Source organism: Prunus mume, linkage group LG1 (genome assembly GCF_029339155.1).
Source record: "Prunus mume cultivar Tortuosa linkage group LG1, ASM2933915v1, whole genome shotgun sequence".
Lineage (NCBI taxonomy): Eukaryota > Viridiplantae > Streptophyta > Magnoliopsida > Rosales > Rosaceae > Prunus > Prunus mume.
In genome coordinates this window covers 2,434,038-2,450,378 of record NC_142698.1, presented here as the reverse complement: position 1 = coordinate 2,450,378, position 16,341 = coordinate 2,434,038, and the positions used below count along the sequence as shown (strand labels likewise).

Genomic DNA, 16,341 nt, shown 5'->3' with positions numbered 1-16,341 from the left:
CTTAATCACAAACAGGGCAGACCTGATGGGCAAACAGACCCTCAAACTGCCTTTGACAGCTTAAAAATAAATAGCAGCCTTTAAAATAAAAAAATAAAAAACATATCACCTTCACTTTGATTTAAGCTTGCCAAAGAAATCCACTGTTCCTTATTGAATATAGATGCTTCATAACAATGGAATTCAATTTATCCATAAATCGTTTTGGGATCAAGGAGCAACTGATTCTTGGGAAAAACAAAAATATTTCTCCCCAGCATCTATCTGTAGAAGAGTTAACGAAGCTTCAAAGTCCTTTTCATGTAAACTCTATTCTTTTCGCTTTTTTTTTGTTTTTTGTTTTTTCCAAAAAGTAGAGTGCCAATACATGATGGAAAATGGATAAATCAGACACATAACTATGCTGAACGAACAAAAAGAAGAAAAAGAAAAAAAAGTTAATAGGCGAGCAGCCAAAATTACACACTTTTTTCCTGCACCCTACCCAAGCATGAGGTCAAAATACAAGACCTGAAGACCCAACGAGGGGAGTACACCACAGCTACAATGAGTAACAAACCTTTACAAGCTGTACAAAATTCATTGTGGGTATTGCAGGAAAACAAGCAAAATTTTGTGGGAGCTAGCTCTTGGCTCTTCCTATTTACTTCTTCGAGTATGTGAGAAATGGATCTTGAGCAATTGCTAAAACATCTGGCCTCTCTGCTTGATTATATGTTAGACAGCGTCGAATAAAATCCTGCGAACAGAAATATGCGAAATGGTATCACAAGCTGCTCAGAATTCTCCTCAAATGTCCATCAATGAATAGGGAAAGCCGTGAGTACTATTATAGTATCTTGTTTAAGCGCAACTAAATGACATTAGCAATTCTATTGCACCTAACGAACTTGAGTTCAAATGCTATCATACATTCTTTCCAAAGAACCAACTATGTCCAAGCAAGAAAAATTAAACATGCTGCATGAACTAAAGGCATAACTCACCTTTGCCTCATTTGAGATGGCAGGTCTAGAAGGAAATTCAACTTTTCGTGCTTTAATAATTGTGTCCTCCCGTAGTATTCGTTCCTGGGTTTGATCATGCCCAAAAGGGCGTCTGCCGAATAGCATTTGGTATAGTAGAATACCTGCTGACCAAACATCAACCTGATTTCCAAGAGAGACCATGTCAAAAAATGTTGGTACCCAAGTTGAGAAGAATAAAGGTGAAGTGAAAGAGTTTGGCTTTCTAATAAGCTTTCTTTTCAAGTAAGAAGACTCTAGGGACACCAATCATATCAATAGTCTAGTAAAAGACTCCACTTACATGCTCTAGAGCAATATTGAGTCAAAAAAGAAAAGTTATCTATCAACAGAAATGCAGTAGAAATGCATTTGGCCTATTTGCTGCATATACATGCTGCCCAGCTATCACAAGGAGATGCACATTTACAAGAAGTCACCGACCTTTGATGATATAAGAGGTGTCTTGCTGAGCTCAAAGCATTCAGGAGGTAAATACCTGCAAATAACAAAGGAATTATCAAATATGCTGCTATTCAAACCAAATGTAGTCAAATGTCAAGGAGAAGAAGACAGAAGAAAACCACTGGAATACAGAACAAAGCTTTAAGTCAACTGAATTATGCTTTCCAGTCGTTCTTCCCAACTAAACTAGCATGACAGCTATCACGCACAAAAACTTCAAAGATTGTAGAGGTAAAAGTAGTTTTCACATGAACTTTATATATTAAATGGCACAACTAAAATAAGCAGGATGCACATCGATGATTTAAAATCAACAGAATCACATAAATATAAGTTCAAATATAAGGACGTCTCAAATGCCTAAGGGAAGCTGAACTTTTTTCCTCTAAAAGAAAATGTAATTCTGCACATGTGCATAAGCTTATTTGCATCACTTACCAATAAGTTCCAGCACCCTGGGATGTAAGTTCCATACCCTGGGATCCAACATCATTCTCCACTATCTTGCTAAGACCAAAATCAGTCACTTTTGCAACCCCGAGTTCATCGAATAGAACATTTCCAGGCTTCAAATCATAATGTATAATCTTCTGCGTTCTTTTGTTCAAGTATATAAGACCTTGAAATATCTGAAAGATGATGATCCTAGCTTCCCTCTCAGGCAACACAGGTGTTGCTTTAAGGACAGCATCAAGATCTTTCCCTGAGGGTAGAAAAGGAAATATTAATAAAACCAAAAAGAATATGAAGAAAAAATGAGACAAGAATTCTATACTGTTGCTAATTTTTAATATCTTCCTCTTAGAATAAAAGTAACTAATATCATTCAAAGGACAGAATGGTGAGAGTATAGTTTACCACTGCAATACTCTAATACAGTGCAGAATGTATTCTGATCAATCTCAAAAATGTCCCAAAGCCGGACAATGTGATGATGCACCAAGGTCTTGTGAATATTGTACTCCCGGATTGCATGCCGTATGTAACTCTGCTTCTTCTCTTCACTCCACTGAGCATTTAAACCATGAAGTTTACATGCAACGTATCTATGCTCTACCAAGTCAAATGCCTGCTGGAAAGTTCTTACTTCAAATCACTGCAAAAAGGTATTTCTTTACAATTGCCAACATTGGCAAATGAATTGTCTAGACCTTTACTTAAAATTGGTTGAAATGTTTATAATTATTAAACGACATTTCACAAAGTTCCGACCTTGTAAACTTCACTGAATCCGCCTTTGCCAAGAAGATTTAAGAGCGCAAATCTGTGGTTGAGAATCTGAAAATTGTTAAAACGGGAACCATCCTCATCTCGTATGCGTTTCATTTCACGTATAAGCCTTCCTTTCTCCAGTTCATAGCGGTCTCTTTCACGCAGGAGAACTTCCTCCTCCTATAGAAGTCCATAAGTTGAGAGACAAACAAATGAGAAAACAAGGACTTCCCAATAAAAATAAAAAGATGGAAAAAACTAAATTAGACAAACTAGAAAACTTACTCGTTTGATGCTGGCTAGACGGGATTTATAGATCTCATCCTGGACTAGAAATTCTTCTTGTACTCCAGTTTCAGCATCAACTCCATCTCCCTTATCTTTAGGAAGCGAAAATCACAATTTAAAAAGTGGAAAATGACTACTCCACTTCACAAAGACTACAAATTTATGCAAGTTTGAGATATATTTTCAAGGAAAATAGGATGACTAGTCTTTTTTTTTTTTTCTTTTGTGTGTGTGTGTGAGAGAGAGAGAGAGAGAGAGAGAGAGAGATAGGGAGATTCTCCAATATTTTAAGGGTTGGTGACATACTTCTAATTTTGGCCATTGGTTTGCACTCATTAAATGTGTTGGTAGTCTCTTAGATGCAATCCAACGGCCGAGATTAGAAGTAACCAATCCTTAACTTAAATACTTATTGGAGAATGTCCCTATATACATATATATATTTCAACATGTATAGCAACTTTATAGGACTCAAGAGAATGACAACTAAAGATATTAAACTTTGATAGATTTATTCTTCATACCAGGACAAAACAAGCCCTATGCAAAACAAGACAAACAGGAAATCAACAGAAAAAGAGAGAGAGAGAGAGAGAGAGAAGGAGTAAATCCACCAGACACAAAATAATAAAATTCCTGGATCATTGTATAAACCAAAAGTAACTGAAAAAGGAAATGTAATAAGAACAGTCGGTGCATAATAACTTTACCACTTTGCCTTTTCTTCAATGACTTCCGCTGCCGCTCAACAGCCTCTTTAGTTTCTAATAATTGTCTCTAGAAAATTAAAAAACCCATGTTAATAAATGCCATATGTTTATCTTCAACGGATCTAGAAACAAGTGCAAAGATCATTAATCAATTAAAAAGACAGAATTTTTAGCGATAAAAGAAAGTGTGGTCCTCTCTTTTTGGTGTGGAAGCTCTATAGATACACTCAAAAACAGTATAATAAAAACCTGGGAGACTAAGATTACATTGTTTGAGACTACAATGCCTTTTTAAAATGCTTACCCACCTTCAAAAATTTGGGTGGAAATTTGTGAATTGCATTACTAAGAGAAAGAAACTGAAGTCTCTGGATAATGAGTTTTAGAGAAACTTCCAATACAGTGAACATAGTACATGTACAGAAATGCTACACCAAGTACATAACTGATATCTGAAAGCTCAAGATGTGCATAAAATGTGAGATGAAACTGACATCTAAACAAGGCTTTGAAAATTTTTTCAATAGGAAAAAGATTCTTTAATTAATAGTGTACTAAGAACCTAATATCTTGTAGAGCTCAATATGTAGTCCAGAATCCTAGAGTAAGTTGCTGGGGAAAATTCTAACGAGTCCTGGTTCTGGTTTATTCCACGAACCTTTTCAAAGTAGAAATATTCACTGTGACTAGACATAAAAATAATAAGCTGGCATGACAAAACAAAGTTTAAAACAGAAATTTCTTATAAGAACATACAAGATGAGCATTGAGATCTTTCAAGGCCTGCCCATCTTCCCATGTCTCAGATATGACAGTTCCAGCTCTGCAATGAACAGAGAAAATGATTTGTATAATATTTTTAAAGAAAAATGGAATGACTAGGATGAGAGGATCCAATGAAATTTTTTAACCCAGAGATGAGGAAATCCCCCAAGCACTACCCTTTTGAAGCACTAAGTATAGAAGCTAAAAGAAATGCATACATTACCTGATTACACCCACATTTCCAAGCCTCAAAGAGTCCTGTCGTACCTTCAACCTTGCTTCCTGCCTTTCTGCTTTTGAAACAGATATCAGCAGATCAGAGATTACTTTTGTTCTCTGCATAAGTGGAAACCAAAACTTGTATCTGTCACAACAATTTGCCAACATACGGATGATAAACATAAAATTCACAGAGTGCAATCATTTCTGCCCCACTGCTTGTATACGGAAAAAATGAATCCAACAGCTCATAATCATTACAGATGATAGTAATGCTCTCAAGGCTTCCAACAATTACAACATTGTATCATTCGTGTCTAAATGAACCTTAAAGATGATATATCTTACACCAAACTAATGGACAAGTATCCTACTGAAATGACATTTGTGTACGTGAGTGTGCACACACTAGTCCGTTAGTCCGAACTAATGGCTATTTGAGAACCAGATGACCACTCCAATGCTGTTTCCAGTAAAGGCCCTCTACTAAAAAATTATCTACTGTTACCTTTCAGTTTATGCAATAAAGCGAAAGAACTTTACCACTACCATGTTCCTACGAAAAGAGGAAAAGATAAAGCCCAGAAATTTGAAATTCACACGTGAGTAGCACAATAAAAATTGCTTCGAGCAAATGGGCATAGTATATCTTTATTTTTGCAAACATGGTCAACCAAACTAGTTTGCTAAACTATTTGTAATGTGATTACATCAGAATAGGGCAACTCAATATAAAGGTTTATTATCGATATACAATGCTTTCTCCATGAAAGCTGACATTGTATGATGATAAAGTACAAAATGGAACAATGTATTAGGAAAATATCATAAATATTAACAAAAGAATATTTTATGTTAATTGGAAATACTGATGAATATAAATCCTCCAGAAGAGCACACCTTAGGCTTCATTTGCTGTTCATTATCTTTTAGTTCATTCAATTCCTGCACAAATCACAGATAATAATGGAATTTATACAACAGGCTTTTCATTTTACACAAAAGCCCAAGAAACAAACGATACTACATTAGCATATCTATTGTACTTTTGACAACTGTTGGCAGTTACTTTATTACCTTCTCTACTTGGCGGCAAAGATTCTGGTAATCAGAGGCCTCTTGACGTGATTTACAAGTCCTCCTCTTGCGCAGAAACTGTAGCACGTAAAGATGCAACCTCCTCCTAGTTTGACAAAGAAACAATATTAAAACTATGAAATATCAAAAGAAAAATGTGCCAAATAAAGAGTGACAAATAATTGCAAAATGAACGAAGGAAACCAAATCATACATCTAATGAAGACCATTTGTTGTCATTCCGAAGCTGCTCTTTAGGCCTACTATCCTGCAAGTATGATTAGGTAAAATACCAGTTCATTCATAAATATTTCTGTTCTACATACAGCATAAAAAAAAATGTCTTTTAAATATTAACAATTTGGTCTATACATAAAAGTATATATGAACTGGCAATTAAAAATATTATTTTGTATAGGCCAAATAAAAATTGTAATCATCTCGTTGTCTCATTATCCATTTCTGTCTGTATTATTCCAAAGAGGAATGAATATTAAAAGTAGATATCTCTATTGTCCAGAGAAAATCATATCTTTGTTTAATAGGAAACAAAACAAAAAAAAACAAAAAACAAAAAAAAATTACTAAAAGAAAGAAGTACAAGATAAGATAGACAAGTTTTCCATCAATAAATGATGTACAACCCAGAAAATTAGACGAAAAACTTGCAATCAGCTCATTACTCCCAGTCAACTGAGCTGAATTAACCAGATTGGATTATCCCATAATGTTCTGATGCGGACACCCCTAAAGATGCTAAATATCCCATTCTCTGCCATAGAATGACACCCCTAAATATCTAACTGTGGTCTACTTGAAAGAGGGACCAGATCAACTACACACATTGGATGCAGGCAGTCCTGAATGGGAAATATAGCAAATGCTCTCGGAAGATGTTATGTATAGTTTTTATCCTTTCACCTAAGCATTATTTCATGCAGTGGAAGCATGATTTGCCACCACAAATATCATCTCAATATTGCCTATCCATACGTTTTGCAGATTCTTTCAGTAACTTCTTTACTGGCATGCAGGTAATCACTCCATTCAGTAAAAATAAGATGCATTGTGTAACATGATGGACAAACTCACAAGCATTCTCTAAATCCCAGGTTTGCATAGCATATAGAGCCTTCATTTTATCTTGATTACAGAATATTTCGAACAATATTAACAAAATTTTCAACAAAAAGCATAAACAAGACCATGTGTGTCATTAACCAAGCAATTATAAGTGGCAGTCAATTTCGCCTCATTCACTAGGTGATATATAATGCATTTGCAATTCTTAATCAAAATTTTGATTAGGAAAAAAAACAATTGGAAGCAGAAAATGCAGGCCCTAATTTAACTCCATCCGTGTTTAATAACTTATCCTCATTCAATTATCTTAGAAAGATGATCTTAAACAGAACATTTATTATGAGAATATTTTATCCAGCAAACAACAGATATAGGTGGCTCAGACCATTAAAGGTCAAAACCAGTCTTGTCAAGATAATACAGTAGATAATTTCTTACCATACCAAATAATATATGACAAGTAGGATACCTCCTTAATGATGGCAGATATGTAGAATATGATGATTTGTAGATGATAACTGCTACCATAAAAGGATTAGGATTGAAACTGAAACAGCTCAAGCCTACGAGCATACCTTATTGTATGGATTCTCAAGCTGACCATTTGGAGGTGAAACTGTCGAAGTTAGCAATCTTGTTTGATCACTAACTCTTGAACCACGACCCCGACCTGATACAGAATGCCCCCTACCACGACCATGCTTTTTTCTATTTACATCAGAAGTTGCCTTGGTATCAATGCTTTCCACAACCATTTGCCTCCCATCAGCCACTGCCTGCATACGCTTTTTTATGTTAATTTACACAATTCGGGTTATATGCAGAAGAAAGATAGAAAGAAGGAGAATTTTCAATGCAAGTAATAAGTAAACAATTCAACACCATGATCTCAACTTTTTCGTCTAAAATATCAAATGTGATTGAGTATTCTAATGCATTGCCTCAGACGTGCTTAAAAAGATTGATATCAATTTAAGCGAAGAACTAAAATCAGTGGGCTATAGTATAATCTTGAAAGTTTCTAACCAAACTTAACTTGATCAAGAGCCTACCTCAGCATGTTCAAGGACAGTTGAATTACCATCTTCTTGAAGTTTCTGGCGCTTCTGAGTGTTGGCTTGTATCAGAAACTCCCCTCCATTCTGTCATAAGAATATGAATCAGGAAATAAGTTATATGAGAAAGATCCAACACCTAATGGTAAACTTTATGAGATTTAAGTAATTAGAGCCAATAAAAAGTTATCCAAATTCCAAGATCAAAATAGAATGAGATGTAACTGAGTGATTTCAAAAGGATGGGATAGCTTATTTTGTTTTTTTCTCATTTTGTAAGTGGACTTCTTGTTCATTGGTAGTTAATACTTGTTCTGTTAGTTACATTTCTCGACTTTATTAAATAAAGTTTTGTTTCTTTTAAACAAAAAAATTGTGAGATCAAAAGTATCAAAACTGGTCATACAGGCACACATTCCCCAACCTGGTAAAGCAACCATAATAGGGAATGGAACTTTCATAAATGTAAATGGTTAAATAAATGGTATGAAGAAAATAAAACTTCATGAAAAGCGACTTTCTTTCTGATTAGAGACATCAACAGGTTAGGCATCAAACTTTATGCAATATGTTTTTAAAAAAAGTACCACTTATACCGGGCAACACCCACAATTTAGTTGATTAAATTAGTATTTGGTAGACAAAAGAGATGTACAAAAGCTTATCCCCATTTGATCAAATCAATAAGCTAAAATCATATGGAAAACAAAGATTACTTGGCAATTACCATCAACATCAAACATCATTAAGAAATTAAAGTGGAAAGCATTCAACCAATGCACTGAATTATACACATTGTGCCATAAAATGAGAGAAAGGGCTTACATCGTCATCGGAATCACTCGAAGTAGATGGCTCGGCCAAGTCCGCCGTAGCGAATTTCGGAGCAGCGGAGAGGGAGGACCAAGCAGACTGCTGCGGCTGCTGCTGGTGTTGCTGTTGAAGCTGCTGCTGAGCAGGAGGGGCGGAAGAGGCAGAGGAAGCCTTGCCGACCATACGAGCTTCGAGCTTGGCAATCTTGGTGGGCAGAGACTGGTCCGACTGGTTTGAGGAGTTAGAGGAGAAATGTATGAGCATATCATCCGACATTGGTAGTGTTTGTATATACCAATGAAGAGAGTCAACAGGTGTAGGTGAAAAGAAAAATGTGAACTTTTTCAGATCATCTGGTTTGATATTGGATTGGGCAAAAGGGGTTTTGACTTTTCAATGGATTAAGCCCTAGGAGAGAATCTCGTTCATTGTTTGGGGTTTTTTTCCTTTTTTTTTTTTTCCTTTTTTTGGTTGTGGAGCGAAAAGAGAACTCTCAACTCTTAATGCACCCTTTTAGAGAGAGAGGGAGAGGGAATTAGGGTTTTGAACTTTGGAGAAGGGGAGGAGAGGAACAGAGGACTCTGAGGAGGGATAGGGGAAATTGGAGAGGGAGGGAAGGAATAAAACTGAGAGAGAGAAGAAAATGAGAGGAGTTTGTGTTTTTGATCTTAGGATGTACCTTTTTATTCAAATATGAATCTTCGGGTGCTTTTTGGGCAAGGAAGGAGTGTTTCATGTTCTGCGAGTGAAAAACAAAGGACCTCACTCTATTGTAGATTGTGGAAGAAGCTTGTGAAAAAATTAACACCAAATGGGTTGTTACTTGGTTGTGGGACTTCGAGATATGTTTACTTTGTAATATTATTAATTTATGTATTATAATATAGGTAGACGACAAGATTCCAGATACGGAGTGAAATTTTTTGGTTATCGCCTTTGCAATTTTTAAATGTTTTTTTCTTTCTGTTTTGTCCAACCTTTTGGTGTACCTATTCTTCCCATTTGGAATCCAATGTTTTAAACTTCAAGTTTCCGACTAAGTTTTCTTTTTTGTGTGAGAGAGGGAAGCATGTTTAAAGTAATCAAAAGTTTATAGGGGAGACCGTGTCTTCTTTTTCTTCATCGGTCCACACATGGAATGGAATGGTTTCGTGTGTAGTAAGTTTGGTGGCTAGATAAATAATTAATTCAATGAATTTATTATTTTTTAAACAAAGTAAGGAATTTAATATTTTTTAATAATTTAAAAAAAAATTGTTATTAGCACTAAAAAAACCATTTCATAAATCTAGAATTGCAATATCTCCCTTATTTTATTCTACAAGGGAGGAGTATGATTATTTATTTAAGAGTATCAATAACCACTTCTATAAATAAGGAGGGAACCAAGTATTCATATTGGGGCCGAGTAAAATTTTTTCTTGTGGCATGAAAGTAAAGTGTAGAGGTGGGCTAAATTTATACTTTGGGCAATATTAGGCTTTTTTATTATTTTAATAACATTTTTATTATTAACACTAATTTTTTTTTCTTTTCTCAAAAGATGGGGTGTTAAGATTGGGCAGGCATTCAAACTGGAAAATCAAGCCGAAATGGGCCAAAAAAGGAGGAAAAAACTGGGTTACCAAAAATGGGATCGGGCCAAACAGGATCATATTTGTATTTTAATTTTTTTTTTCAATATTTAAGCCCATAACTAATTATTCCCCAAGCACAACTCCAAATCACCTATCTTTTCTAGGCCAAATCACTTCCCTTTGCATGAAATTGGGTCATTTATTAATTTTTAAGTCCAAAAATTAAAATTTAGTTGGATTTTGTAAAAATTCAAAAAATTAATTCTGGTTCACAACTGAAAAAATCATAAACCGAATTGACTTGTGGGTAAACTGGACCGAATCAGATCGGATGAATAATCCCAATTTCGATTTGAGGTGAGAACCGAACCGTGCCCACCCGTAGTGATAGAGCTCATGGCAGCGCCTAGTTCCGTCATTGCCTATAAAAGAGTATCAAGAGTGCTCTCCCACTAACGCAAGATTTTTTTTTCCCTTTTCTGGACCAAAGATGGGTTTAAATTTCAACATTACAAACTAAACCCAAAATGTTACCAAAACTAACATGATAAAAAAATAAAAATAAAAAATAAAAAAAAAAAAAAAAAAAAAAACTAAAGCGAAAAAAAGCTACACCAAAAACTACTATAGCCACATCGCCACATTAAGCATAATCCCAACATAACTGAAATCTAAATCAACCCAAGAGCTTAAATGAACACTACTGCCGCAATCAAATATAGTCTTTAAGCAACAAAACCTATTATGGATCTGAGGATGAGCTTGGAGGTCAATGAGATAAATTTGGATGATTTGATTGGAGGATTCCCTTCCTTAACTACCTTTCAAACCCTTCGAAGCCAATTTGCAAAAAATCAGATCTCAGGCAACCAATTATGTCATAATTAATGATGATTTATTAAGAAGGACAAATGATGGTTTGCTTTTGAGGTGCACCAGACTAAAAACATGTAAATGGGAACATGCACAGGTTAACTTCACACAATGACGAGTTGGAAATACGCTCCAATAAACGTCAACATTCATTCGGTGGCATCATTACACAGTATCACCATTAAAATAGATTGTCGAATAGACGTGCTTCAAGCAAAATGTCACTGCACGGCGGTATTTCAATTAACAAAGCTATGTCATTTGTGTCGATGAAAAATCAAATCTAAATAACACCATACATATAGACCAAATATTTATAAAAGATTAATTGACATAATACATATTAATTATAGGCTAAATATTTGTAAATGATATTGTAAACACGAATTTCCTGCGACAAATGAGACAAGAACACGTGTACAAAATAATATTTGTATTTATGAAATTTAGGGTTACAATCTCTGTATTGAATCCTCTGATTCGATCTCCAAAAATGTATAAAGAAAATTTGTGTTTGATGCAAGGGTCGTAGAGACTTGATCTTGATCAAACGGGTAGCATAAGCCTTGTTTGGTGTTTGAGATTTTCTATGGTGGAGGAACCGGCACGTATTTGTTGTGCTTGGTGGCTCTTCCAAAGTGTAGGTGAAGAATGCAGGGAGTTTTCTGCTTCTTCTCAATGCTAGGTTTTTCTGGCCCCCTCTTTCGTCTTCAAGCCTCCTATTTATAGACTCTTGTAGGATGATTGACCTAAATAACTTTCCCTATTTAAAACCTTGTTTTGTGGGATTTTGATTTGATTTAAATCAATTCCCATAATCTAGCAATTTAACCAGATTATCTTCAATTGATTGACCTGATTAATATTTGATTTAAATCAAAGTCAATCACAGAAGATTCTTTCCCTTAATTTTGTCTTCATCTTGAACCGTCTGATGCACTCCGTCGGATGTCGCCACGTGTCACCTTTTTGACAGTTAATCCGATTTTGATGAGTCACACGCCACATGGGCGAATTATGGAGCCCACAATTTAATCCACTGAACCCTAATTATTTTCTCGTCCAACGAAATTTATTGCATCAAAATTTCTTTGTCTACAAATTGCCCCCACTTCATGATGCATTGTAAACATGTGCTTTGTTGCATGTAGGAGGTGCAGCTTGAAGTGTTTTTTGGGTGATATCACTAAACTAAATAATATCCAATATTAAACCCTATTTCCAACATTGGCTTTTTATTTCCCACGTTGGTTTTTTTATTTATTGATATTATTATGCTTAATAATATCCAATATTGGTAAGATCTTGTGAATCAAGATATAAAATCTAATATTTTCCTAAACTAGGAACAAGAAACCCTAGCATCACCAGGAGCTTTGACGGTCTTTGGCTTCTTTAAATTGAACTACGTTTATGAACATTGAGATCAACCAAATAGAACTGTAGAAAAACTCCTCTTGTCAGCAAGAAGGTCTACAACTTTGAAGTTTGCATCCTCCGAATTTTTAGCAACCAAAGTGGTGAGAGTTGCTTCTTTTTCTTCGTTGTCTGATTCTTTCATATATATATATATATATATATATATATATGCCTTCTTGTAGCCAGCGGAACAAAGAAAACTAACATTGGAATTTTTAATTTTATGTTTATAGCCATCAGAACCCACCGTTTTGGGCATATCAAGAGACTTCATGGATGAATAGCAAATTCTCAATTGGTATGATGAACAACAAATTCCCTTGGCATACGAATTTACTATGCTTGCATCAGTTTTTGTCTATTTTGCTCTTTTTTTTTTTTTTAAATAGGGTGGAAAAGCTGGTAGGTTCAAGCTGCGTGCATTCTTGGAGGTTTGGAAGGTTGGCGAGCTTGAGCCTGCATGCGTTAGGCTCGAAGTGGAAGCATGGGGGCCACGACCTTGGTGTCACGGCGTGGTGGCGCTAGGAAAGGCGCTAGGCCTTGTCTTGGAGGCTGGAGTGGCGGGCAGGGTGCCGGCCACAGGGCTGGAGTGAGCGGGCGGGGAGGCGCAGGCCACGAGATGGAGTGGGGCAAGGCCACGATGGGCCTTGGGTGAGGCGCGGGCTGCGAGGAGAAGATGGGCTCGATCTTGGCGTGACATGGGCCTCCATGCTAAATGGGATTGGCGTTTGGAGAAGTGGGCAAATTGGGCTGCCACCATTGACTTTGGTCAAGCGACTAAATAACCCTTTTTTTTTTTTTTTTGTTTTGTTTTTTTGTTTTGTTTGTTTTGTTTTGTTTGTTTTTTTGGGCACATCAATTTCTCTTTCAATCATTTTTTAATATTATTTTATATGATGATATTTACACATATATATATATATATTTTTACAATAGGTACTTTAAAAGAAAGTGAAGAACGTAGACGTCCTATCTGCTTGGGTTTGATCCATCTCTCCGACTTGATGATAACCCGCTCAAGCGCTTAGGCTTTACGTAAGTGGAGCACGAGTGAAGAACGCAGACGTCCTATACCGCTTGGTTTGATCCATCTCTTCAACTTGGTGATAACCCGCTCAAGCGCTTAGGCTTTACGTAACTGGAGGACAAGTGAAGAACATAGATGTCCTATACCGCTTGGGTTTGATCCATCTCTCCGACTTGGTGATAACCCGCTCAAGCGCTTAGGCTTTACGTAAGTGGAGGACAAGTGAAGAATGTAGACGTCCTATACCGCTTAGGTTTGATCCATCTTTTCAACTTGGTGATAACCCGCTCCAGCACTTAGGCTTTACGTAACTGGAGGACAAGTGAAGAACGTAGATGTCCTATACCGCTTGGGTTTGATCCATCTCTCCGACTTGGTGATAACCCGCTCAAGCGCTTAGGCTTTACGTAAGTGGAGGACAAGTGAAGAACGCGACGTCCTATACCGCTTAGGTTTGATCCATCTCTCCGACTTGGTGATAACCTGCTCAAGCGCTTAGGCTTTACGTAGGGAAGGCGAGTGAAAATTGTTTCTCGAGACATTCCACCTTTACCCGGCTTTTCAAACTTGTACAAGTAAGCTTTTTTTATTTTTTTATTTTTTTTTTTTATAAAGTATGAAATCACCAGCCTAATACTGAATATTGTTTCATGTCGCTCATCTTATACAGATGGCCTTCTTCAAGTGTTTCAAGAAAGGCACCGTTACTATTCTTGAGGATGAAAGTGATGACAGGGACGAAGGTACCACATTGCTTATAGGTGCGCCGCTCTTAGCTTCGGAGGTATTAGAGGTGGACAACTCTCTTCATATTCCGTCTTGGTCCCAAGAGGTGTTTTGTCAACTGAGCAGCTTCAAAAAATCCAAGTCTACAGGTAGGGACCTTCACTCCACTATTTTACAATTAAAATCCTCGCATCATACAGAGACCGATTCATTAGGGGCATTCGAACTTCTTAGCGATCAAATCCATAATGGAGCAGTGAATTGGGGTTCTGTTCTCCCGACGACTGGTGAATCTACATTCACAGAATATTACTGGGAATGGCTTGAAGATGTACTAAGTAGAAATACCCAGGTTCTTAAGAGCGCCGGTTTATATAATGCGGTGTTTGCCTCATTATTTAGCTATGATCGACATGCTCCAGTCGTCCGAGCCTTTTGCGAGTATTGGTGTCCTGCGACAAATACTCTTCATACGTCACAAGGAGAAATGTCCATTTCCCTTTGGGATCTCCATGAAATCGGTGGTCTCCCTATTACAGGTCGCTTTTATGATGAGGTTATTCCATCCTGCTGAGAGTTTTAACAGGAAGGACCATAAAGGCGTGTCTTATATCCCACACATTTGTTGCTACTTGTTCCTAGCATATCACAAAATTTTACAGGATTCTAAGGGGAAATCTGGAGTGAGAATGACTGCTTGGATAAAGTACTGGTATCGAGGACCATTCAAGTACAAAAAGCCTTCAAGGAAAACCATACGAAACAAGTCACAAAAGCCAAAGGAAGATTTTGATCCGTCTAGTATCATCATGGAGGCACTAAAACGCACTTGAGAAAGAGGAAGCCGTTTTTGAAGACTTGGGTATAACAGATGAAGACATGGAAAGATCATACTTGGCTGCTTTCCTTGCTTGCTGGTTATGCAAATTTGTATTTCCCAAGGACGACGTAACTTTGATCAGACCAGGGGTTTTCAAAGTTGCCCGGTCGAATGGCGCCGGTGTATCATTTGACCTAGCAGTTCCAGTATTGGCCAACATTTACAAGGGGCTGAACGATATTTCTAGTGCAGATGATCTAGGAAATTGCACAACTATTCTACCTTTCCATTATGTGTATGGATGGTTGGGCGAATACTTTGACACACATTTTACATCATCTTCCGAAAAGTCCATTCCTATCATGGCAAGGTTCTCAGGAAGACTTTGTAAATTTTTTGAAGATAAATCGGCTCGAGTTTTATTTCAGACTTGTGGTAAAGTGAAAATGAGTCGTCTGGCAAGAGTATTTTGAATGCAAACAAGCGGTGATGAAGATCATATTTCTAAAGAAGACTTTGAGTATCGATATGCCTTCGTTCGGGATTCGTTTCTCTCGACAGGAAAACTACGAGTCATCAACCTTATAGCCCGCACCGGTTCAGTAGAAAATTTTGTTATGTATAACATGTGCCAGGAGAACTTAAAGATGACGTCCGGAATGGTACTGTGCTATCAGTGTACTCACATTGGAAATCATGCTTGAAAATTGGCAGTGCATCTACAATAACACTACCCACTAAGGACAATATCCGGGAGTTTGAGGTCACATCCGACTATGTTATTTGGTGGTCGAAGGTGCATCGCTTTGAATCTATGAAATCAAAGACAGTCTCAACTGTAGGCAAGTCGTCATCGCTTTCTCAGCCAAGATCTCTTAAGTCTCAAGGCCACAAAGTTTCAGTTCATGATAAACTCACCCGTGGTAGAGCGCTCCAAGTTCATCCAGAAGTTGAAGGTAGTTCTACTACTCCTGCGCCTCAAGTTCAACACCTACTTCCGGTTGATGTTCCTTCAACTCAAGTCCTTAATGATAAAGGAAAAAGAAAGTGTAGCAGATTCCCAGGAAGATTTCATTCCCCTTGGTCGACGCATTCGCCGTTTGAAGCGAGGGCATATAAGCAGCAATGAAGACAGTGAAGTCAACTTTAGGCATAAGAAGACAAGTATCGAACCTCTTTATTGCGATCTGGACACGGCATACCCACTT

The 16,341-nt window shown here is 36.9% G+C and overlaps 1 protein-coding gene across 1 annotated transcript; it reads right to left on the bottom strand.

The window, feature by feature from the left end:
- Positions 1-418: 418 nt before the first annotated feature.
- Positions 419-9,119, bottom strand: LOC148920681 (serine/threonine-protein kinase TOUSLED-like). Its single transcript, XM_089043832.1, is given in 17 exon segments — positions 419-739; positions 987-1,148; positions 1,449-1,503; positions 1,908-2,172; positions 2,328-2,538; positions 2,682-2,861; positions 2,967-3,061; positions 3,680-3,746; positions 4,436-4,502; positions 4,668-4,780; positions 5,564-5,608; positions 5,741-5,795; positions 5,797-5,846; positions 5,955-6,008; positions 7,399-7,599; positions 7,876-7,965; positions 8,704-9,119. Coding segments are annotated over 17 exon segments (2,070 nt in total). The 5' UTR covers positions 8,968-9,119; the 3' UTR covers positions 419-643.
- Positions 9,120-16,341: the final 7,222 nt, after the last annotated feature.